This window comes from Actinia tenebrosa, unplaced genomic scaffold, assembly GCF_029948245.1.
Source record: "Actinia tenebrosa isolate PJP-AT-01 unplaced genomic scaffold, QUT_ActTen_1.0 PGA_scaffold14__42_contigs__length_11649687, whole genome shotgun sequence".
NCBI lineage: Eukaryota > Metazoa > Cnidaria > Anthozoa > Actiniaria > Actiniidae > Actinia > Actinia tenebrosa.
Genome location: NW_028292574.1, coordinates 9,891,758 through 9,916,281, shown reverse-complemented (window position 1 = coordinate 9,916,281; position 24,524 = coordinate 9,891,758). Strand labels below are relative to the sequence as shown.

General features: G+C 47.3%; 2 protein-coding genes and 1 long non-coding RNA gene across 12 annotated transcripts in view; 2 read left to right on the top strand and 1 right to left on the bottom strand.

Moving 5' to 3' along the window:
- The window catches only part of LOC116287525 (uncharacterized), a 126,781-nt gene that overhangs the window by 6,800 nt on the left and 95,457 nt on the right, over positions 1–24,524 (bottom strand). For 3 of the 10 annotated variants that reach the window (XM_089029716.1, XM_089029709.1, XM_089029715.1), the window contains one exon: positions 2,957–5,337. The exons of 1 other annotated variant lie outside the window; for it this stretch is intronic. In XM_089029716.1, coding sequence (XP_088885842.1) covers positions 2,957–3,683 — 727 coding nt within the window. In that variant the 5' untranslated portion in view covers positions 3,684–5,337. Of the gene's footprint in view, positions 1–2,956; positions 5,338–6,400; positions 6,968–24,524 lie in introns of those variants that run through there. 6 more of the 10 variants (XM_089029712.1, XM_089029714.1, XM_089029711.1 and 3 more) reach the window with 5 other exon arrangements.
- LOC148911476 (uncharacterized) lies at positions 6,995–8,792 on the top strand. Its single transcript, XR_016119668.1, has 3 exons — positions 6,995–7,003; positions 7,572–7,744; positions 8,720–8,792. It is a non-coding gene; the product is annotated as an uncharacterized LOC148911476 (long non-coding RNA).
- Positions 15,819–19,199, top strand: LOC148911475 (uncharacterized). Its single transcript, XM_089029389.1, has one exon. It carries the CDS (start codon positions 15,819–15,821, stop codon positions 19,197–19,199), a length of 3,381 nt encoding a protein of 1,126 aa, XP_088885515.1.

Genomic DNA, 24,524 nt, shown 5'->3' with positions numbered 1-24,524 from the left:
TTTGAAAAACGTTTTGTCAAAAAAAAGATAATTATTTGTTTTAAGGAATATATAAAATGCGCATGTCCCTGTACTGTGATGTAAACACACTGGGAGCTGTTAAGTAAGGTGGCATAGCCCAAGCTAGCTAAATGGGCTATAAACTCATAAATACTGTTTTTTTTAGCCATTCATTAAATTTTTTAAAACAAACATTAAATATTAAGATAAAACAACAACAACAACAAAAAACAAAACACTGAATCCCAAAACATTTCTTATTCATGAGGATAATGATCTCATCTTAACTTATATAATATGTTATATGCTTTTGAATTTTGAAAAACTCGACAACAGTAATCAGGAAAAGAGTTGTGAAGAAGGTTCAAGAGGGTACAGGGATTTTTTAAACTGGAAAATGGGATTTGATTTAGAGACTGGTCATAATGTATAGGGGGTGGGTGGGGGGCAAAATCAGAATAGAATAAGTGTTTTTTTTATCTTGGCCCATCATGAAATGATGCTGAAAATGGGATGACCCAACCCCAGTTTAGAAGCAAAATTAGAGATAGCTGTGGACGGCCTGCGAGGGCTGTTGAAGCTCACACAAACATTCAAACGGTCTTCCTTTTCTTCTAATTTCTCTTTTTATTTCGAAATACGCACTCTGATAACAAAAAGCTAATATTGCTGATAACAACAAATAAGTCATTCAAACTACTAAAGAATATAATATTATAGACTTCAATTCCTAAACTTAAATTAGAGATAACTTAAATATAATATGAAAATTTCTAGCTGCTAAATAAATTTAAATGTTCTTACAGTTTTCGAAATCTTTTATTTTTTTGTTTTGCCCTGGTATATACGGATTTGGTTGTTAGCGTGTCGACTAAATGAAGTTGCTTTCCACTTGTTCAGTGCCTGCCTTTCTGTTACTTCAGTTTTCACGTCTTTAAAGACAAGCTGGCAACTTATAAATACTTTTTTCGGTATCACAATTGTAGATTTTAGTTGTAACTTTTTTCTTTCTATTGTGAAGAGGAGTTCTTTCAGTGGACGTTTTTAGCTCAGATGGTATCTCTGGCTTGATTTCTTCGCTTCGCTTTCTTCGCTAACTTATAAGTACTGTTCTATTTGATAATTTGGCGTTCAACTGACCTCAACAGAGCACAGGGCTTATATAAGGCCGAAACACAATACATTTACACGTGAAAATGAAAGCAATATACAATACAATCATTATGATAATATATGACTACTTTACGTAAAGTTTATGAGTATGAATTAGTAATTAACCTACTATTCCATGACAATGACCCACCCCTGAAAAAAAATCTAAATCCCAAAAGAATTTTCTTGGTTGCACACGTCTACCACTTATTGTAACATTGACTGTTTCGGCTTCTTCTTTCGCTGTCATCGTTTTCCTCACTATCAGTAATTCCTATTTCATGAGTAACAATGTCAGTTTCTTCGTCGCTATCCAAATCTTCAGTGTCCTCGCGTGAAGTACCATCTTCTTCATGCTCTTCCTCTGTTATACTTGTCGTAGTATTTAATAGCTGCATAGACAGCCAAGCATTTATTACTTGGACTTTCTCACTTTTGTACATTTTGAGCTTGAGCCAGTTGTCCTTTTTTAAAAAAGAGGTTCAAGACTGCAACCCTCTGCTTCTTAAAGCATTCCGCTTTCTTGTATGTCTTTCCAGTCATAGTCTTTGTATGCTTTAAGTTTCTCTGCTTCCTTATTTTTTTTCTTTTAATTTGCCCTTTTAAATTTTTTCATTCGAAGGTACTACAGATGTTCCACATATTTCCTAACCAGATCCTCTGCAACTTCAAATTTCCTTGAGAAATTATGCCGATGGCAATTATAATACTACCCTGTTTTGTAATTGCCCACCCTTTTTAGTTGTCAAATTATTTCAACAGCCCACCCCTTTGAAGGAGTTCAAAATTGTGTGACCCACCCCCGATTTCGCCCACCTCCCCACCCTCTCCCCCTCTATACTTTATGACCAGTCCCTTACAAGGAATGGGAAATGTAATCAACAACATGGAAATTCTTCAAGGTTTTTTACTAGGACTGGGATTTAGGTCACTGAGAATGTAAAATAGAATAAACCAACATGGGAGTTCTCCAAGGTTCATCGCTAGGACTGGAATTGAGGTCACGAAGAATGGGAAACAGGTTTGACAATTTAGGAGTTCCTCAAGGTTTATCGCTAGGACTGGGATTTAGATCATTTGGGAAAGGGAAATAGTGCTGCAACATTATGACCCTAATTCAGTTTAACACTAATTGGTTAATTAGAATAAAAAACTGAAAATGTAAAAGTCTTATTATTTGTGGCAAATATTCTAGAGCTAAGAAATTAAATATGGAATAGTCCCCTTCACAGTTCCCTGCGCCATCTTGAAAGGTAGCCGTGCCTTTGCATGGAAGCGAGATGAACGGTGAGCTTGCAATGACACAGACATGCAAATAATTGTCCGAGCTGTTTAAAAAAGGTCTCTATAATTGCTGCTCTTCCTAATTAAAGCTTTTCACCCTACTATCCCCATCCCCTCCTCCACTTCTTAAATTTTCACTTATTAAAGCTACTGGGAAACCTTCTTACAAAACCCTGATCAAAATTCTTGTGAAATTTGTGGTCCCTCCCCCCGCTACGGGCCTGAAAAATTAATATTTTTCAAGCTAATTTTCAGCGATGTGGTTGTGAAGTGAATTCTTTTGGATAATATTTCACAATCATTCCGGATAGCGGGTTCGAAACCTAAATTTTTTACTGATTTTTTTTGGAATATCGGAATAGATTGGAGATTTGAAATTTAATCGCGAAGTCTTGGAAGCTACGTTTGAATTTCCAGAATTACTGGTCATGCGTGACGTTAATGTGCTGTAAAATGTCCCATTACTGACAAGGTTACTGTAAATGAATATACGTTTGACAGTAATTTGTTAAATACTAACCTAAAGAAGACTCCAACCGATCGCGAGTTACTTGATTTTTCAATCTCGCATTGTCATCTTTTAAATCTGAATTCGGAACATTAGGATCATTAATGCACCAAATCTTTAACTTCTCGTTCTCTTCATGACTTTTCTTGATGTCTAGAGGATCTGTCAGGAGCTTTTCGATCGCTGTCTTCCATTTTAATACAGCAGATGGGTTAGAACTGTTATAATGATTGACAATTCTCAGTAAAGCATCTTTAATGCGTTTCCAAAGGTCTTGGAACTCACTGTCATCCAGCTCTATTTTGACTTTATGAGCGTAAACAGCATTCCGATAATTCTTGATCCTCGCTAGATCGGCTGGTAAAGTCAAATCTTTGTCGTCAGCAGGAAGCTCGTCCCATCCTTTTGGTGGTGGAGTCAAGCAACATAATTCTCTCAGCAGTTTGAATATCAAAGTTATATCAAAATCAGTAGATTTTCCACAAGAAGTGTCGGTTGGGAAAAGAGATTTCCACTGCTCAGAAGTTATTATACGTTTCTTTTTCAGCCTTTTTAATGTTCTATGTACTTTTGGGAACAACAATACATGTGGAAAATGGTGGGGAGGGATTATGTTGTCCAATAATTCTCTTAAGATAACCGTTCCTCCTGCTATCAAGAGTCTTGTTAGTCTCGTGTAATTATTCTTCTCTTTTGAAGATCGCAATATCTCGATTGGGTCTGCTGGAGCACTGGCCATACCTGCAATATTCTAATCATAGTATGTCTCCTAAAGTTAAGCCACTGGCCATAATGGAAGGCGTTTCGTTAAAGCCTGGTTTCCTTATAATCGAAAACGAACATAAACGATCGAGAACGATCGCAGTATCGTGGAGCTCATTGGAGTGTAAGGATCGCAAACGATCGTTAAACGACCGTTTCCATATGACCGAAAAAGGTTAAAGTTCCAAATTAGAGCTGGTCTCTCGATGTTTGATGTATACAGAGAGCCAGACGAGATTTTCGTATTCCCTAGGTACAGCATCCCTGCCAGGACCTGCAGATAGAATATTTTTCCTTCGTTTCAAGAAGCGTCCAATCGCTCTTCGAACGTTCAGGATTGTTTGTCGGCTCGAGTCGGCAGAATAGCGAAATATTCAGCTACTAGTTTTTACTTCAAACGCCACCTGAGAGTTTGTAAACAAGCAAACAGTTGCTGTGACATTACAGTTTAGAAAGCATTGCATCTTCGAAAAAATCATATATTATGGTACACATTTCGATCGTACGGATCGAGACGGATCGCAAAATTAGAACCCGGTTCTAATTTTTCGATCGATTACGATCGTGATCCAAAATGCATGATCGAAAACGATCGTACGATTGAAAAACTTTAATTCCATATGATCTCAGACGATCGAAAAAAAAATTTTTTTTTTGATCGGTCTCGATCGCTTTCGATTATATGGAAACCAGGCTTAAAGAAGAACCTATTTTTCAAAAATTTCATTTCCTATACTAAATATTTATCCACCCACTTTTTCTTGGAAGTGTTTATATTTTTCACAAAAGATTCCAAGAAGGATTTGTTTCGTTTACGATAATACTTTCGAAAAAAGGAATACATATTTTTATTATTTCATATTTTTCTCCAGAAATTAGAATTTCTCTAATATCAAAGCCTAAGAACTAATATTACCAAGAAAAGTCATTTTACATGTTTTGATATTTCTGGTTATAAGGGAAGTTATCTTGGTGGTACTCGTTGATATAAACAAACTTTGGAGTCCTTTCACTCCATGTCAGTCGGAAGCAATAAAAACGTTTTCCAACTTTTTTTCGCATCACCAGAAATAACATATTCTTTTCTACTTTAACCTAAACTTTCCAATAAATTAAATGTTATTTTTTAATAGTAACTTAACGTTCCTGAGAAGCTACACAAGTCCTTCCCCTCATCCTCACTAGTAACTTTTTACTGCTACAGCTTCAGTTTACTGCATTTGCAGCTGCCTATATTGAAGTTACTTGATATACTGCGAGGATCAGCTCAATTTGATAAACTCTTTACTCGTATAAGAGTAAAAGATTCACACAGTTACAATACAATGAACCCAAAAAATCAATAAATATTATCCAGAACGTACATATATTTCGTCAACCTCGATTCCCTCTTGAAGATTCAGCGTTAAAGTATATTCTTAAACGCAAACTTTCTCGAACGCTCAAAACTAAGCAGGAACTAATAAATATATCTGTGAGTTTTCCCAAAACTTACCTTGAGTTGTCACCAGCTAATAAAAGACAAAAAGAATGTTGAACAAACGACAGCCACAGCTTCTTACATCTTCGAATAATTCATGGTCTTAGTCTTCGCTTGGACTTTCATTTTGAAGAGGGTTCCCCGTTCCCTTCTGCGTCGCAAAAACAATACGTCATTAACTGGTGAAACGATGTGCGCATTCTCAATCTGTGTCTAGACAGGCTAAACTTAATATATTTTTTAATTCATTCATATTTTTCTCCAGGAATAGGAATTTCTCCAATATGAAAGTCTAATAACTAATATTATTAAGAGAGTTATCGCTTGAAATGTTTTGAAGGTGTTTCCAGACGCATATTGCGGTAAGCATCAGAAAAAAACATTTAAGCGTGAAGCTCGAAGACACAGCTTGAATATTTATCAAAATTGAAGCAAAATGCAGATTAGCTACATTTACGAAGCTGTAGAGAATCTCCTTAGAAACGAATATCAAGATCGAAGTTTACAGTGAAAAACAGAGCAATCTCAAATAAAGTAATTAATACTTTTTTATTCTAAAACTGTTATCATCTTAAAGATGATAAGTTTAATATTAATTAAGTCTCATATGATGTTTTTCACTTTGTTTTTCATAACTATTTCACGGGTATATTATTTGCACTCTAATATATCAGTAATTTATTCGTCTTTTTCTCCGGAAATTATAATTTCTCCAATATGAATGCCTAAGAACTAATATTTATATAATTCAATATTTAATGTTTAGTGAGACTCTGTTTAGTGAGTAGGGGTAGGGTTACCCTTTACCAACAAACTCTGGATGTGAAATTCTGGTTTTTATCCTAAAATATACCTATACTAAAAATAATGTTAAACCTTCAGTAATGAATGTATCGTTTGTTTTCATATATGCTATTCAACGTATTTGTGAATAGGAATAGTCACTACAGATACCCAATGTCGAGTATTTAATTAACAGACTACATGTCTCTGAGGGGGAGGGGTTGGGGTATTTAACAGTCCTACCAACGAAATCAATAAAAGTGGGAATCAGTTCGGTGTGGACCGGATGACCTTGCCTCTTACAAAATATTTATAAAAAGTTGATGGTTCATCTATCGACTCATTTCGTCTAAGTCGTTAAAATACGAAATATTCACGAATTGGTATTCTCGACAGCTGATTGGTTACGAAAGTATTCTATTGTTACTTACCATGTTACTTTGGAGGGAAACGATGGCAATCGTCGTAGTAAACACTCAAATATATGGTCTCTTGTGCGATGGCAAGAAATTCTTTCTTGACACGCATGAATGTTCATTGTAAGAATTAGCATATCGTCAAGTAGCTTGTGGGAAACGCTATGAAGCATTAGAAAAGCAAACTAAGATGCAACCAGCTTGACGGGTCTTTTAAAAATGTTAGAAGCAATCAATAAAACCCATCTTTTGCGCATAGAATTTGTACATCCTATTTTACAAAAAAAGAATCTGGCCGATTCAGAGAAATTCGAAAATAAACGAAAAGTCCGAATTTTGATCATAATTTTGCAAGAAAAACCTACGTAAAAAAATTATTACTCAGCTACTAAAACATTATTTCCAACCAAACGTTTACAGTTCATAACTATAAAGTCGATGGACGTTTCTGTGTACTTTGAAGCTACGTTACTTGGTTCCACATATTTTAATGGTATTGTGTGTGAAAAATGAGAAAAATCGAGGTTATAAAATGTTCGCATTATATGTTTTCTCAAAATCTGCGCCACAGAATGTTTTTAAACTTTGATCTTTTGTAAGTCATATATCATGGTTTGTGTAAATGAAGCAATTTGAAAATAAAACGAGCGAAACACACAGAATTTGCTTTTTTCTTAATTTCAATATTTCCTTATAACTTTGATTTATTTAATGCTATTTCAAAACAAAATAGATTATTGTAAACTTCAATATTTGATGAAAGTTTCATGGTAATTAAATAAAAGCAACATCATAAACGAAGCGAATAAACAAGCTTGATGCGGTAGGCTATAAATTGTACCCAACCACCTTAATTTTGCATATGATTCTGAAATGCACTCACGATATGAATGCGATCTGTGAAAGGTCACAACAATATGAACTCTAGGGATTTTCCCAAATTTTATCTATAAGTTTTTTTTGGCATATTTTCTTCTGTGCTGAAATTATTTACATATGATTCACATTACATTTGTACCCATAAAAAGCAGGGCAAATTTATATTTGTAGTCGTACTTTTTCTCTCAATGAAGTATTATTTAAAAGCCGACATCAAGAGAGAGATTGACATAGAGACCATCTTGCTAAAGATACTTTAAGCACTGATATTATGATTTCGAAATATTAAGACTTGTTTATTTTTCAGCCAAAACAAAGCGAATCTGAATCCAAGAGTTTATCAGAGCGAATGAACGAAGCTTTACAAGAAAATGAGATGTTAAAACAAGAGCTGATCGGAGCAGCGGACAGGATAGATAACCTTAAAAGAAAAAATGACGAGAGGAATACGAAAACACAAGCTAAAGTACAAGCATTGAGGTGGGTAACATTGTTTTGAATTATAGCTGTGTTAAATATACAACTAAAGATGGCTTAGCAGGGCTCGAAATAGCGGCCTGCCATTGGCCAAATGACAGGACAAATGACAGGTTTGCCAGGCGAAAATAAGGATGCACTGCCAAATGAATAATAAAATAGCATGCAAAATTTACTAGAATGACCTCCAATTACCATTCTACTTTCCTATGGCAGGCTAAGAATGTTTTCTATTTCTAGCCCTGCTTATAGCTATAGCACACTCTCCTCTCACCTTTGGTTTGATTTGTGGACTCGTCATCACAAGTAGCATGATGTAAGATGAGTTTGTTCGGTGTCTCTCCCTTGATTCGAATGTTCTTCTATAGTTTCTCCAGTTTCCCCGCTCCATATGTAAAACCTGCAATGCTAAGTTCCATTTGATCTGTAAGTTAGCCGTGCCCTGACTTGAGAGATTTCTCTCCTGGTTCTACAGGTTTCTTTCGTTTCTCCTCAGTCAAAACCCAACGTTCTAAATACTCCAGTTTCGAATTCTTCATTGTACAGGGTTAGACTCGATTTCGTATGGAATTATTTTGAATATTTATGTGTTCCAGTCAACGTCCGTGGAATTTTAATGTGTTGTGATGTTGAAGTTGTGCATTCTTTACTTTACCGTTGGTATTTCTCGATATTTGTTCACAATAATGAGGCTAACCCTGTATAATTGAGTCAGTAATCAATGAACACAGAAGTATTTTACGCAAATGGCCTATTCCAATCGATGCAGTATAGTATTGGCAACATTGACTTGCTCCAATTCTCGCCCGTTATTTTTTTCTCGGTCGCAATCTCGGATTCAAATATTGCACTTCCGGTAACGAGGGCTTTCCGAGTTTGTAACTGAAAAAAAAAGCCAGCGGGACTTGAAGCAAGTCTACAACAACACGACTTGGTGTTAATAACAGATGAATTTATGTTTGTTCTTTTTCTCAAAAGAAACCAGTTTGCACGCGACAAGAGAAACCTAGAAGAGAAGGTGATGTCAGTAGTAACAAATGTCTACACATAGGGTCACGATAATTTATTCATGAAGTAAATATTCATGTATTCCTGTTACCATAGCAAATCGCCGGAAACGGAAGCGAATGGGGGTGATGAATCGCCCAAGGGGAGGCGGGAACGGGAGACGTAACAGGTGACGCAAGTGTGGAGGGATTGGGTGACGGAACGGGTGACGTAACGGGTGACGTAAGTGGGGATGGACCGCGCCTGTAATTTTTTCTTTTTTATTTTGTTTGAAAAAGTATAAGGTCCCGCGAGCTGGGTTTGAACCAGCAACCTTCGGAACTAGAGTCCGACGCTCTACGTGTTGAGCTACCGCGAGCACTTACTTAGGGGAGGTGTTTAAAAAGGTAGTCAAGACGTGGGGTTTGAGGTTAACGGTTTTTAATACGGGTATTCATGACATTTACATTTACAGGTGTCACAGGAACAAACACAGGTGTGACCCTTGGATTTCATCCATCGGTCACGACTTTCTTTGATAAATTTCTTGCGCTGTTCCCTGCGCTCTTCTACTTTGCGCTGTTGTTCCTTTTGCTCGTACGTGCGGAGGGCATCGTTGGAAACCTTGATCTTCCATTGGGCGTACGCTTCGATGAGGCTGGGATCACCAGAGTGGATGTGGGGTCCTTGGGGAGGATTGACCATGGCAAAGGTATAGGTATTCCAGGCAGGGAGAAAGTTTATGCGGCGTAATGTGCCATGGTTGGTAACCATGACTTTGCCGATTCCTCGAGCAAGGTCGTTGGCTATTTCCTTGGGAGTATCGGGGCTGTGGATGAGGTATTTCTTGTGGGTTTCAGGATGGACGAACCACTTGGCGTTTTCCTCTTCTTCGAGGGTGGGTCTGGGTCCTGCTTTGTGGAGGTCGTTTCCACGAACTCGAGTGAGACTGGCCGTGACTTGGTCGTCGACGGTGGGGGCAGGCTTGGCTTCTTTGGAGGCCTTAACTTGAGCCTTGAATTGAGCGTAAGCTTGGATGAGGCTAGCTGAGGATTGAGCCTAGGGAAGTAAGAAAATAAAAAAAAAAAGTAAGGAAAGGGAAAAAGCTCCCTTGCGAGGAATCGAACCTCGATCTCCAGCCAGCTAGGCCGGTATCATACCATTAGACCACGAGGGCTGCTATGAAATAGAAGGGTGAAGTTAAGGTAGTCTAGGGTAGGAAGCCGGAAGTAATTAGCATATGAGCTTTTTTCTTGCGAGGAAAAAAAAAAAAAAAAAGTTATGGCGTTCTGGAGGCTCGAACCGCAGTGAGCGCCGCGTTGTACTTACCCGACTAGTACCACAATCGCATAGTACTACCACAGCCGAACCGCGAGGGACAGGTTGAGCTACTCAGGACGCGCATGCGGGTGAGGGGAGAAAAAACTCAAGTCATGGGTGTGTTGAAAGATTTTTATTGACCAATGAAAAAGCAGTACAATGTTTTTAGTTAATTAGATAAGTCGTGTCGTCGGACGCGTTTGCCATTGCGAAGGGTTTGGAAAGGTGTAGTACAGTTTCGGCATTGGGGGAACCATTCAGGGAGGTAAGCGAGACATGCATCGCAGCGTTTGTAGCGGAGGACGTAACGAGCTAGACCAGGGAGAGGACTGAGGTCGAGCGAGGTAAGGTAGCGACGCATGTGGGACTGGTAGTCGAGGGAGAACTTGACGTGGTTGAGAGGAGTGTGAGGCGGATGGATTCGTTGATGAAGTCGGACGAGATGGAGTCGTTGTTTGTGGAGGAGGATGACGTGGAAGGTGTTGGTTTGAAATTCTTGGATGCACAAGCGACTGGCCCACTGGACGGCCGCAACGTCTTGGGTGTGACGAATGAACGTTTTAAATAAGGTGTCTAAGCGAGTGACGCAGATTTGGTGTGGAGGTCCAGGGAGGGAGGAACAAGGACACGGCATGGGATAGTGATGACGGTGTTGATCCATGTAGCGCACGAGACAGAGGGAATGACAGGCTTGGGTAGGGACGTGACGAGGTGCCGGAGGCATGTACCCTCGAAGAGCGAATTGACGGCAGTTGAAGACGTGGTATTGACCCGTGTAGTCGATGGTCCCTTCTTGACCCGAATAAGGGATGGGCTTGCGGCAGAGCAGGCACGGTGGAGGCTTGATGGTGTTGTGGAAATTGACGTGAGCGATGGGACGGATGTGGATGAGGTCGTGGACGTGACGCAAGAAGAGGAGCATGATGCGTGCCATGGTGGGCTGAGCCAATTCCCAGACGGGGTCGCCGTTATACACTTGAGAGAAGTGACCTTCGAGGTAGTTGACGAACAAGGAACCGGGCCATTGAGGCAGCGAGTGGGGGGCACGGCAGTAAGGACAGGTGTAGTTGAAGCCCGTGCTGAGGATCCACTGCATGAGGCACTCGGTGTGTATGGGTTGGGCACAGCAGGAGGTCATGTTGGTGTCGGAGTAAAGCGTTTCGGTCGGAAGGTGTCGTTGAAGCGGATGATCGGGAAGAGACGAGTAACAGACGCAGCACTGTTGAGGAGCAAGAGTAGTTTCAAACGTGAACGAGGGGAGCAGTATTGGCAAAGGTCTTCGTCAGGGTGAACGCGTCAGTAGGTCTGTATGGGAAGAGTGAGGTATTAAGAAGTGCACCAGCCACAGCTGCAGGGGCTGGAGTTCTTTTTCTTGTTGAAGATGGATAAGAAGTTGAGGAACAATTGGAAGGTGGGACATGCATCCAGAGCGTCGGCCACGTCAGTGATGAGGTGTGAAGGAGTGCGTTTTTGGAAGTCAGGAGGGAAGAAGAACCGTTTGTTGTCCACTTCGGAGTCCTTGACCGCTTCGTTGCATTGGAGACAGTCAGGATCTTGAGCCTCTTGACACGTACATATCAGATGAGAGGGGTCGTACGGGGTGTCGGGGCGTGTAGTAGAGGCCTTCTAATGAGGGAAAAGGACAACGTGGAAATGCTTTTAGAAAGGAGGCTTTGGTAGCGCGTAATGTTTTTTTGGTGCTGACCCCCATGATGTAGATGCTGGGATTGTTGTCGTCCGTGTGGAAGTAGGGAGCCACGTAGACGTAGACGGACGTGTGGGCATTGAAGTGGGATAGGGGAAGGTCGCGATTGAGGCCATCGACTAAGGGCAGGTAAGTAAAGATGATGTTGCTGTCGTCCTGGTACGTTCTCCACATGGCCGAAGCGAATAAGTAGTGGTTGATGGTGGCCGAGGTGGAAAGTTGAACGCGGATGAATCCTGAGGGCGGGTATTCGCGGGCCTCGTGGGCGATGAGTAGGTAGCGTAGAGGCGTGGAAGGAGTTTGCGTGAACTGGAAGTTGTGGAGACGCGTATAGGTAGAATGGAGGACGATGGGACCATAGGCATTGGGGGTACGGTGGTGACAGCTGTAATCTTGGGCATCTTCAAGGGCGATGGTGGTGGAGGGGATGATGGTAAAGGGGTGCGCTTGGTGGTCGATGTCGTCCTGTGAAGGGGTGTCGTTGGCTTGGTAATCGTTGTCCTCGTCAGAGTCGAGAGGCAAGAGTTCCAGGGTGGTGAGGAAGGGTGGATCGGTGTGGATGGGCCGGGCCCTGCACATGGGGCACTGAGTGTTTTGACGAGTACGCCATTGGTCGAGGCAGTCGTAGTGAAATTGGTGTTTGCAACAAAGGGTCATGACGGTGTTGGGGCAGTTGAGGGGTACGTTGGAGAGGCAAATGGCGCAGGTGACGGCAGCGGCCTGAAGAAAACACAAAGTGAAGTTCACAAGGTAAAGGCAAGGGTATCGAGCCAGAACATGCCGGTGACAAAGTCCCCTCCTTCGAGTTCAATGAATCTTTCGATGTCGATGCCGGCGACTCTGAGTTTGTTTTGGAGGCATCGTTTATAGCATTGCAGTTGGTGAAGGAGGGGGTGGGTATCGCTGCTGAGGCGGGCATGAAGTAACCAGAGTTTTTTGTCGTAGAGGAGGTCGTGAAGGTTGTCGAGCAGTTGGGTAAGGACTAGGGTTCTTCCAATGTGTTTGCGTAGGACGTTTGTGGCGGTGGTAGCGATTGCGGTCTGAAAGAATAGAGTTCTTTTAGGTTCTGGTGTCAGGAGGAGTGAGGCCTAGTTTAAGGATGCTGCAGGAATGAAGTTGCTTTTGAAGGAGTTCGTGGATGCCTTTCAAGTCGCCTCGAAAGAGTTTCCACTTTTTTTCGAATGCGGTGACTAGTCGTTCTTGGCGACGGAAGAAGAGGTAGATGTCGCGGATGTCTTGTTTGTTTTGTTTGTAGCCGTTAGAGATGAAGTCGATGACGCGACGAAGCGCTTCCTAGGGGTGGGCAAGAGCATGTGAAACATTGGAGCATAGGTATGGTAAGGTTTTCTGTAGGTTTCGTCATAGTACTGTTCGTAGCACGAACGGGGCAAGCGAAACATGACGTGATTGTGAATGACGTAGTTGTAATCGTCTCGGTCGGCCACCCCGTCGGGGAATTGTTCGGGCGTGATGTAATCAGGACCCACGCATAAGTTTTGGGTGCAATGAGGGCACATGATGCTAAAGTGGGTACGCTTCATTTCCAGGTAGTGCAGGATGCAGGCGCCATGAAGGGGATGATTGCAGCAGGGTGTCATGACGAAGGGTTCTGAAGTATTGCATTCGCAAGGCAAGATACAAATGGTACATACCAGGGTTTCGTCCTGACTGGCCTCGGCTTCAGGCTCATCATCCTGATCCTCTTCTTGTTCCACGTCCTCCCGCTTACGCTTAGGAGCAGAAGGACCTGCTTCTCCTTCGGCATGGGATTCATTATCCGAATCATGATTATTGATGTAGGCATTACGGGCGTTAACCACCACGGGATCATCGGAATCATAGGGATCGTCAATGTTGGATCGATTGAACTGAGGCATCGGTGCAGGGACGCCGGCGTCGGTAGGCAATGGTGGTGGTGGCGTTCCTGGAGGAGTAGATGCAGTTTGGTCTACTTGGTTGTCTTCTGGATGGGGGATGACCATGCGGCGGTTGGATCTCTTGGGAGGCATGATGAAGGTCGGCGTTGGCTAAGTAAGTAACTAAGGACTAGGTATCTAGGCATACGATTTGGTGATTGGGTACGAAAATGGACTTGGATATATAGGGGTAGGGAGGGGAGGGTAGGGGGGTCCCCCCACCCCCTAGGTGGGGTCTATATAGGGGGACCAGGATCTGGGGTTTGCATAGGTTTTGTATAGTGAATCACCAGTAAAGCCAACGTAGGATACGAAGATACCAGTGTGGTAAGTACGATGAGGCGTTACGCGTGCGTGGCTTTAGGCATGAGCTTATGTTTTGCTTTTTTAAACACTGCAGTACTCATCAGTATGAAAATGACAAAGAGATGCGATCGAAAGCAAAGAATGAGTGAGAGAATAAAGAATACCATTTATCAAGCCTTGGATGCAGTGCGACAAGATGATTATAGCAATCAAGACATGTTGTCAAGCACGCAATACATCCTAGTTCGAAGAACATTTTTTAACGTGATGGAGTTGTTGAGGACTAGAGGCATTGAAGAGTTAGATAAATTTGATGTACTATTGCTTAAACAATATGTAACCGAATACGTGAATAAATACGGGTACACCGTTGAATCTTAACTGGGTGTCTTTTTGTTTTTTCTGAAGGAAGGCTTTGCGAAGGCATTATCCAAACATTATAAGGAAGGCACGTCCCCCGAACCCCAGTTTTTGCAAGACGCGAAGGAATACGTCAAGGCGGTACACGGCTTAGCCAATACGTTAACGGGGTGGATTAATGCTATTGAAAAGCGTCAGGAGCGGAAGAGGAGGTTGGCGTTCGTGTTAGCGCGTCGAGCCAGGGAACGGGCCCGAGTGAATCAGGCATTGGTGGATTCGGAACGAGGGCGTACGAAAGTGTATGTCATAGAGGAGTACGGTGTGGGCAATCGTTTAGTGTTTTCTCACCATGGCATCAGGCAGGAGCACCAGGAGCTCGTCTCTGATTAAGAGTTGTGCCCGCTCGGTGTTTGCGGTGAACGTGCCCATGAGGACGCGGGTCGTTTCGTATCGGATCGAGACGAGGTCCAGCTTGGAGCAGGCCGGTCGCCAACGCAGACCGTACGTGGGGCACGACGACGATGATGATGACGACGATGACGACGATGAGGACTTGGACGAGGGAGGAGAGGAAGGAGAAGACGAATGGGGGGTGCGATGGGTGGAACGTTTGTTTGATCAAGTCATGGAACGCATTGCCGGTGAGGAAGGATTGACGGCTCGGGATCAAGTAGGCATGACCCTGTACGGTGGGGACTTGGAATACCCGGTGTCGTTGGCCATACGTCCGTACCACACGCCTCAATTTCAGAGATTGATGTTGACCAACGCCATCGAAATGATTCAGCAGTCCAAGCGGGAATGAATGTTGGGTCGATCGTTGGACATTACGGTGACGGTGATCAAAGACGTGAAGGGACGAGGACGGGTGTGTACGACGACCATCATGACGCCCGAACTGTTGCGGGATCGGTTGGAAAGGGGAGTCCTACGCAAGCCGCCGGCGGCGGTGGGAACGAAGGTATCGGAACACGTGATTCAGATCTTGGCGTGGCGAAGCGTGAGAACGAGAGACGAGGTGAGGCAAGAGTTGGAGGTGCAGCACGAATGGACGTGGGAAGAAATATTGACGCGGTGGTGCGTCGTGCACCCTACCACGAACGTCTTGGTCCTTTGCCAAAAGGGAGGCCCGGGAGCGCATCACGAGGTCATCTGGAAAAGCACGTACAGCAGCGAAACGGAGGGATGGGTGATGTGGCTGGACGAAGGAGACCCCGCGATGCTGGACGTCGTGTCGCCCGATACGTTGTATGGGGAGGCCAGGGTCTTGCACCATCGGCTGTGCTTGAGGTGCGGCATGATTCATCGTCATCAAAGAACGCATGCCTGCAGTGAAAAAAAGGCCTTAACCAAGTACGAATTGGGCAAAAAGAGGCCGCACTACAAGGCCACGGAGGAAGTCAAGCGGCGTAAGGTCTCGCGGGTCTTCGACGACGAACACGAGAATTGCCTGGGTAGGGCCTTGTACCGGGCGCTGAAGGGGATGGGGTTGGAAGTGACGGTGGAAGGAGGGTACGAGAAGTCGTTGCGGGATTGGTACGGCGAGATGGGCATGGAGGACACCTGGGATCAAGCGTGCGGGTTGGACGACGTGAAGCGGTGGTGTGCGAGCATCAACGAGGGCTACGCGACGGACGAAGAACACGGCTTCGAGGTGTGTGTGTACGACGAGAAGAACCGGTACGTGGTGGCCTCGTTTGGGAGCAGTGTAGGAAAAAGCAAGGGCACGTTGACCCCCATTTACTTGAACTGGATGGACGAGCACTTCACGTGGATCGAGTCGATGGCGGGGTGGTTGGGACGATCGTACTTCTGCACGCAATGCAATAAGGGGTACAGCAATAAGGAAACACACAAGTGCGTCCGCCCTTGCTTGCGGTGTGGGGAAGAGCGGAACGACCACTACATCAAGTATTCTAACGAACGCATCATGTGCGACGCCTGTCGCGTCGGGTTTTGGTCCGGCGTGTGTTACCGTTCGCACCTGATGCGACGTCACAAGGGATCGTTGACCTATACCACCTGTGAACGACGGTACGTGTGTCGGGAGTGCAAGACCACCGTGGATCGGATGCGCTACGACCAAAAGACTAGGGTGTGGTACATGGTCGACGATCACGTCTGCTACGAATACGATTGCTTGGTGTGTCGGGAGAAGAAAGTAAAACGAGGAGAACACTTGTGCTACGTCAAGGGCGTGAGCAGCGATTCCACGGAAACACGACCTAAGAAGAGGGAGAACGAAAAGCGTAAGTTCTTTCTGGCGTTTTTTGACTTCGAGGCTCGGTGTCTGGAGGAACGGCACGTGGTCAACAAAGTGGTAGTGCTGCTGACGTGCCACGAGTGTGCTTCTCACGTGGAAGAGTACCGTACGCGAGGATGCACAGGAACGTGCGGCCGACAACGGATGTTCGTGTTTGGCGATGCTTCGGCCTTCATGGATTGGTTGTTGGGTCCCAAGCGCGACGTGCACGCCTTGTACACGTTCATGGCCCACAACCTGAAGGGGTACGACGCGTACCCTATCCTGGAGGAGTGCGTCAAGCGAGGCATCAAGCCCAAGTGCGTATACCAAGGGAGTAAGGTCATCACCATGACGCTGGAAGGGATCGTGTTTAAAGATTCGGTGTGCTTTATTCCCATGGCCTTACGCAAGTTCCCGGCCACCTTCGGAACCTCGGGAGGCGACAAGGGTCACTTTCCTCACTTCTTTAACACGTTGGAGAATACGCAGTACGAGGGCCCTTTCCCCGCTCCCGAGTATTACGGCGTGGACGACATGGACGTCTGCGAGAAGGAGACGTTCATGGCGTGGTGGCGCGAGCAGGAGGGCAAGACGTTCGTCATGAAAAAGGAAATCGAGAAGTATTGCATCCAAGACGTCATGGTGATGGCCCGAGGATGTCTCAAGTTTCGGGAGCTTTACGTCGACAAGTTCGACGTGGACCCCTTTGCGGAGTGCGTCACCATTGCCTCGACCTGCCTGACGGTCTTCAAGAGGAACTTTTTGGAATCGGAAGTGATGGGCGTCGTGCCGCCGTTGGGGTATCGCCAGCGGGACATCCAATCGGTCCAAGCCCTGGAGTGGTTGCACTCGTTGGGGTTGCCCGAACTGCGTTGGGCCGGAAGTACGCAGGGCGAGGTGACCTTGCAAGGCAGCAAAGTGGACGGGTACGATCGGCGAACCAACACCGTCTACCAATTCCACGGGTGTTTCTACCACGGGTGCGAAGTGTGCTTCAAGCGAGGTCAAGTTCATGCTCATCTGGGCGTGACCATGGGCGATCTGTGCGACAAGACGCGGGAGAGAACGTTGGAACTGCGCAACGCGGGACATCATGTGGTGGAAATGTGGAGTCACGTGTGGGATGCGGAACGCGAGTATCACGTGTTCCCCGAGTGGATTAAGAACCTGGACCCCATACAGCCTCGCGAAGCGTTGATGGGAGGACGTACCAACGCCGTGGGACTCTACGCGTACTGCGAGGGGGAAGTTCAAGTCGACGAGTCGGACGACGAGGCCATGGCCTTGATGTTGTGCTCGGACCCCGTGCATCGCATACGGTACGTGGACGTGGTGTCGCTGTACCCTACGGTGATGTGGGAGGAAGAGTCCCCCATAGGCCACCCCACGGTGTACTTGGGCGAAGACTTGGACTTAGACCCCGAGGAGATCGCGGATTGTATTCTGGACGAAGAGTGGTTTGGCTTGGTCAAGTGCGACGTCGACCCTCCCCGCGGATTGTTCTACCCCGTGCTTCCGCGCATCGCCGACCACAAGCTGATGTTCACGCTGTGTGCGGCCTGCTGTGACGAAAAGGACGTGGACGAGGACGGAGAGTGCACGCACACCCTAGAAGAGCGGCGCTTGCGTCACGGCGTGTGGACGACCCCCGAGTTGAAGGAAGCGCTGAATCAGGGGTACGAAGTGGCTCAGGTGCACGAAGTGTGGCACTACCCCGAACGCAGCAGCGACTTGTTTCGATCGCACATTCGTGAAAATCTGAAAATGAAGATGGAAGCCTCGGGGTGGCCGTCCGATTGCGACACGGAAGACAAGAAGCGGGAATTCGTGCGGTCCGTGAAGGCCAGTCAGGGCATCGATCTTCAGTACGAAGACGTCGTCAAGAATCCGGGGCTGCGCTCGGTGGCCAAGTTGAACCTCAATTCGTTGTGGGGCAAGTTCGGACAGAATCCGTTTCGCGGCAAGGTCGAGTACGTCACGGAACCTTGCCGCTTCTTCGAACTGCTGCACGACGATACGGTCAACGTGAAGACGGTGCTGCTGCTGACGGGCGACATGGTACAAGTCAACTACGACGTGCACCGCGAGTCCACGGCGTGCAACCCCAACGGCAACGTCGTCATCCCTGCGTTCGTGACGGCCTGGGCCCGTTTGCGGTTGTACGACAAGCTGAGTGCTCTGGGGGACTGCGTGCTGTACCACGACACGGATTCCATCATCTACAAGACGGTGCGGGAAGGCGACGAGGAACTGGACACGGGGGATCAGCTGGGGCAGTGGTCGGACGAATGCGGCGATTCGGACGCCAACTGGATCGTGGAATACGTGTCCTTGGGCCCCAAGACGTACGCGTACCGCACCAAGAAGGGCGAGTGCGTCGTGAAGTGCAAGGGCATCAGCCTGACCCCCTGCGCCAAAGAACTGGTCCACCTCAAGAGCATGAAACGTCTGCTCGTCCAAGAGAACGAAAAGGTGACGGTGAGTTACCCGCGCAAGATCGTGAGGGACAGCACGCACAAGGTGCTGCGAACGGTGCCCATGGACAAGGACGTGCGTTTGGTCTACACCAAACGACAACGTATTGACCAAGGCCTGACCACGTTGCCTTATGGGTATTAAAGGTCCATAAAAGAAGGGGGGACATAAAGGCAGACGCGATCGTCGTCATGACTCAAATTGCCGCAGGACGAATCGGGCGTTGGTTGGCCAAGAAAGCCGCCGCCATCGTGTCGGGAAGCCACGGAGAAGATCAGCCTGATGGCGACATCAGCAACAACCGCATCGGGTGCGGACGTCAAGCACGCGTCCGATGCTGCCTCTCGTCGTGCTGCGGGGGATCCATCGTCATCCACGCGCAAAGGTCGATCCGCCGCTGGAAAGACGAGAGGGAAGAAAGGAAAGAAGAGCAGCATCGGAGCCGCCGCCGCCGCCGCCGCCACGGTGGCCAGCAAGAAGCAAGCGTCCAAGTGGTACAGTCGGTATTTCGAAGTGGGGGCGGAACACCCCCAAGCCCTAGCGGGAACCTCCGCGTTCTTGTCCGACCCCGGCGACGTCTCCAAGGGACCTCGAGCGAAAGCCATCAAGAAGAAGTGGCTGGAAGCGCAGACGACACACCAAATTCATCGCCCAGCACGGCGTAATTATCCTCGTCGTCCCTTTGTCGTGTTTTCCATGGACGAGCAGTGGCAGATGGACTTGTCGGACATGACGTGGGACAAGCCGGCCAACGATGGGATGGGGTGGATCTTGTTCGTGGTCGACGTGCTGTCGCGGTACTGCTGGGTACCGCCGCTGAAACGGAAGACGGGGGAAGAAACGGCGCGGGGCATTCGCGAGATCTTTGAGGAAGTGGCCCAAGACCCGGACAAGAAACATACGTTGCCTCGTACCGTGTACGTAGACAAGGGGAGCGAGTTCTACAACAAGGACGTAAAAGACTTGTTTGCCAGTTGTCCCCTTCCGCCCGAGCTCATGTCGGGAGAGTCCACCACCAAGGCCGCCATCGTGGAACGGTTGCAGCGGACGTTGAAAGGGCGGCTGTGGAAGTACTTCTACGAAAACGGGACTCGACGGTGGGTGGACGTGATTGGTCCGTTGGTCGAGTCGTACAACCATCAGCGCCACGGCACGTTGAAGCAATCGCCGGCCTCGGTCCATCGCGGGAACGAAGGGGAGGTGTGGAAAAAATTGTACGGGGAGTACGGTCCCGAACGAGGAGCGCGACAAAAGCTCAAGGGGCCTTACAAGTTTAACCTGGGCGACGTGGTCCGGATCAGCCGTCAAACCACGATCTTCGACAAGGGCTACTTGCCTCAGTGGTCGGAAGAATGGTTCAAGATCCGCGCCCGCGATCCCGGCCCTCCCGCGTACTACCGCTTGATGGACTACGACGGCGAGGACATATTAAAGGGCACGTTTTACGAAGAGGAGCTGCTCAAGGTCGAAGACGAAGAAATAAAGCACATGCGTTATCGCATCGAGAAGATACTTCAACGCAGGACGGACCCCGCTACAGGTCGTCCCCAAGTGCTGGTCAAATATCAAGGGTGGCCTGAAAAGTACGCCAATTGGATTGACGAACGCCAAGTCGAAGATTTGGGCCCGAAAAAGAAACCATGAGGTTGGAACGCAAACCGTTTGTCTACTGGTTCAACAGCAAGCCCGATCCCGAGTATCCCCAAACCAAAGACAACACCGCCTCGGAATTCGTGGTCCAGCTGCCCATAGGATGGCACTTGCCGGGCGTGTGGTCGGTGGAAATCCAAGCCATCATGACGCCGGAAACCACAGAGACCAAAGGAGACTTGCTGCTGTACACGAATCTCATTCGCTACGAGATCGTGGGCCACGATTACTTTCCGCTGATCGAGCGCATTACCACGTCTTCCGCCCAAGCCATCCGCTACCAAGAATCCAAGCATCCCTTCCGCCGACGCGTCAACCGCAGTTACCTAGAGAGCGTAGGATTTAAATTGGCCGACACCAAGGGCCGACCCCCAGTCTGGCTAAAAGACAGACCTACTAAGGACACCACCCTCTGCCTTCTCTTCACCCCTCAAGTCGACGAGTACGATTCTTCCTCCATGAGCTTGACGCTTCTGTCCAACCAATCCAAACCTCGCTTTCCTTCCAACCGACCAGGAAATTTTACAGGCGAACTACCCGCGTCCCAAAGGATGAGTGATCAATGGAGAGTAGGACTGACCAAGGTGACGCTGCCGCCCGTGGCCAGCACGTCCAAGTCCACGCAATGGACCTTTAGACTGGACGCAGGAGGCTACCTCAAGAGCAAGCTGCCTCCTGGGGCTCAGCACACGTTTACCCTAAGGGACGTCAACAGCTCTCAAGACTTGTGTGCTCAATTCAAGAAAGGCGTGGATGCCGTGTTCGACAGTTGGTTTCCGCAAACGCGAATGAAGCCGGCCAATGGAGGCGTCGGAGGCGCATTTAGTGGGGGTGGCGTTGGAGGACTGCCAAGCGCGGCTCACGTCGCCACGTGGGTGGACGACTCCTCAGGGTCAGACGTGCTCATCAATATGAACGTCACAGGAAGAAAGAACCTGGACGACCTTCATCATCTATTCCTTGCCAATGGGGTCAAGATGGAGGCCGACCAGACCCAAACCAAATGGGACTTTACGTCGCGCCACAGCGTGTTGGTAGGACACAATGCACCAACGATGAATATGGCAATGATGAGGTTAGGCCTTGGCAACGACAGCGCCATGGAGACGCCAATATCTGGAACGATGCAACAAGACGGTACGACTCAGTGGCATTCCTTCGTTACACCCTTCAAACTCGATGACACTAAGGACCATTCTTTTGTATATCTCATACAATCCAGCCTTGAAGTGAGTACGTCAAACCGCTTTTACTTGAAAATGGGGTTTTTCGAGCGTTTAGGACCCATGCGAAATCCTGCAATTCCTAATGGACCAACGAGTACGACCGTCACGCCCAGCGAGTTGTACCTGACCATGCCCAAGGGGTTCTACGACTTGCTGAACTTTAACAATGGATCGAGTGCTGGGCTGGAGTATGAAAGCGTGGATGCCGCCGTCATGGGTCCAGGCGAATTTGTCAGGATCACGTGCAAGGAAGGATGGAGACCTTCAGGTCATGTCGAGTCCGATCAGAAGACCAATACGGAGCCGCAATCCAATCGCGTGGCTCGTATCAAGGGGTATCAGTATACTCAGCTTCGAGGCAACCAGGACGTCCTCAATTCTCAAAGTGGTCCCTACGCTATTGACGTGGTTACCAACACCAAGGCCGTTCCCAAGAATGCGTACGTGACCTGCAGTCTGGTCCACAATCAACACGTCGGCGATCAGATCATCCCTCTCATGGACGTGGTTCCCCTCTCGTCCGTGTCCATGGGTGCCGCAGCCGAACCCAAGGAATACGTGTTCGAACCCCAACACGTTAAATACTACCCCCTCTCCAAGAATAGTTACCAGACCGTGGCCTTTGCCGTGCAAGACGAAGCAGGACAAGAGCTTCCCTTCCTCAATTCAGGAGTGACCACCGTATCGTTGGATTTCAAGAAAGGACCATGAACATTCCCATTTACGTTCCCCAAGAAGGAGGCGGCAACATTCCCGTCTATACCCCTCGACAAGCCGGAGGAGGACTAAGCATCGGACGGTTGGGGCGTGGGGCCATGCAATACGTCCTACCCAAGATCAATGCTGTAAAAGACGCTGCCGTGGACCGAGGAGGCAAAGCGTTGGCTAACGTGGCCTCGGAGGTACTGGAAGGCAAGGATTTGAAAGAAGCCCTCAAAGACGAAGCGACCGAAGCTCGAGTCGACTTGAAACGAAAGATAGACGCCGAAGCCAGCAAAGTGGGGAGCATCAAGAAAAGCATCAAGAGTTCTGGATCCAAGTACGCCAAGTCTACCCTAAACGCTTTGTTCGACTAGGAAAACATGAATCAACCCCGACTGATTACTGAGAATGGCGTATTCAAGCGCATCAGCGAAGAGCGGTATACCAAGTACATTACGTACCGTATGGCCCACGGACCCCAACAAGGCATACGGACTAAAGAAAGAGACATTGTTAAAGCTTACGACATTTTTGTCAAGTTGTACGATGGACGCATCGCTATGGATGTAGATTAAAGAGAAAGAAGTAAGACGACACCGTGTTCGTTTCATTGATTTTTTCTTTATTATTTTCACGACTAGGGGAGTATAACTTGGGGGAAGGGTTTGTTGGAATCTTTCAAGTCTTCGGGAAAGGGGTCCAACGACAGTCGGTACTCGTCAGGCGTGGATTGATCAAAGTCCATGATGAGCGGGCGATACGGTCGCTTGCTGGCTTCCTCCAAAGCGCGGTTCAACCACCTGGCTTGACCCGAGGAACGCTTGACGCGGCCAAGGCTTGCAGCTGAGACTTGTCTCGAGGATTGCGAACAGCACGATGCGGTGGGCGTTGAGGGAGGCGGTTCGCATGTGGGCGGGAAACACGTTTTGCATGAGCACGACCAGACTCACGTCCATGTGGTGGGTTCCCTTGGTAAACCATTTCGAGATCTGACGATGTGGATCCGATTCCATTTCTCCCATCAGGTCGTCTCGCCCGCGATCAGCATTTCCCGGGGTTCGCTTGAATAGGGCATAGGGGTCGTCGGGCAAGTCCTTTGACCCACTCTAACCTCGTCTCCAAATTCTTTTTTTCATGTTGTCGTACTCGTCTTGCCATATGCTGTACAAGTACAACCACGTACTTGATGGGGGGAGATCGAACTTCCACGTCCCGATGACGAATCATCTTGCGGATGAACCGCGTCTGCCACTCTTGGAAGGTCCGGCCACGACGATGTGCACGGATGCTGCCATCGTGAGTTTTAAACGGTTTAATTGCTTCTACGTTCATGATCGTTTCTTTCTCTTGGCGTCGCGAAGAAAAGCGAATGTACTCATCCACTACCTCGTGAGGGGTCTTATACCCTTCCCTCGGCTACAATGCTCCCCGTTGACTGTGTTTTCTTGCGACGAGGTTTGGATTTGGGGACACTCGCGATTTTCGTTTGCGCGCAGTACGCCGCCTTCAATCGTCGCGTCATCATCATCATCATCGTCCTCGTTATCGCTGCCGGGACGGGGAAGGTTTGGCTGGTGTACCTCGCGTTCCACCACAGGGCGCTTGCTCGACGGACTGTGGTCACGGTGGTGGTATTGGCGATGTGGTTTGATGATCCCCTTTGCCTAATTTTTTTGCGCCAAGGCTTTGGGGGGACACGGTATCTTGATCCGCGTTCTTGAAGCGTTCCCATGCCCGCCATTAGCGTGATCGTCGTCATCGTCGTCGCCACCAATCGCTGCCGTTCCGCCATCGTCCCGCCGTTCCTCCTCCCTCTTGCTCGGCTTTACTTGCAAGGGGTGATACCACACGCGTCCTCCTGTCTGCATCGCGATACGCTGGCAGCAGCTGT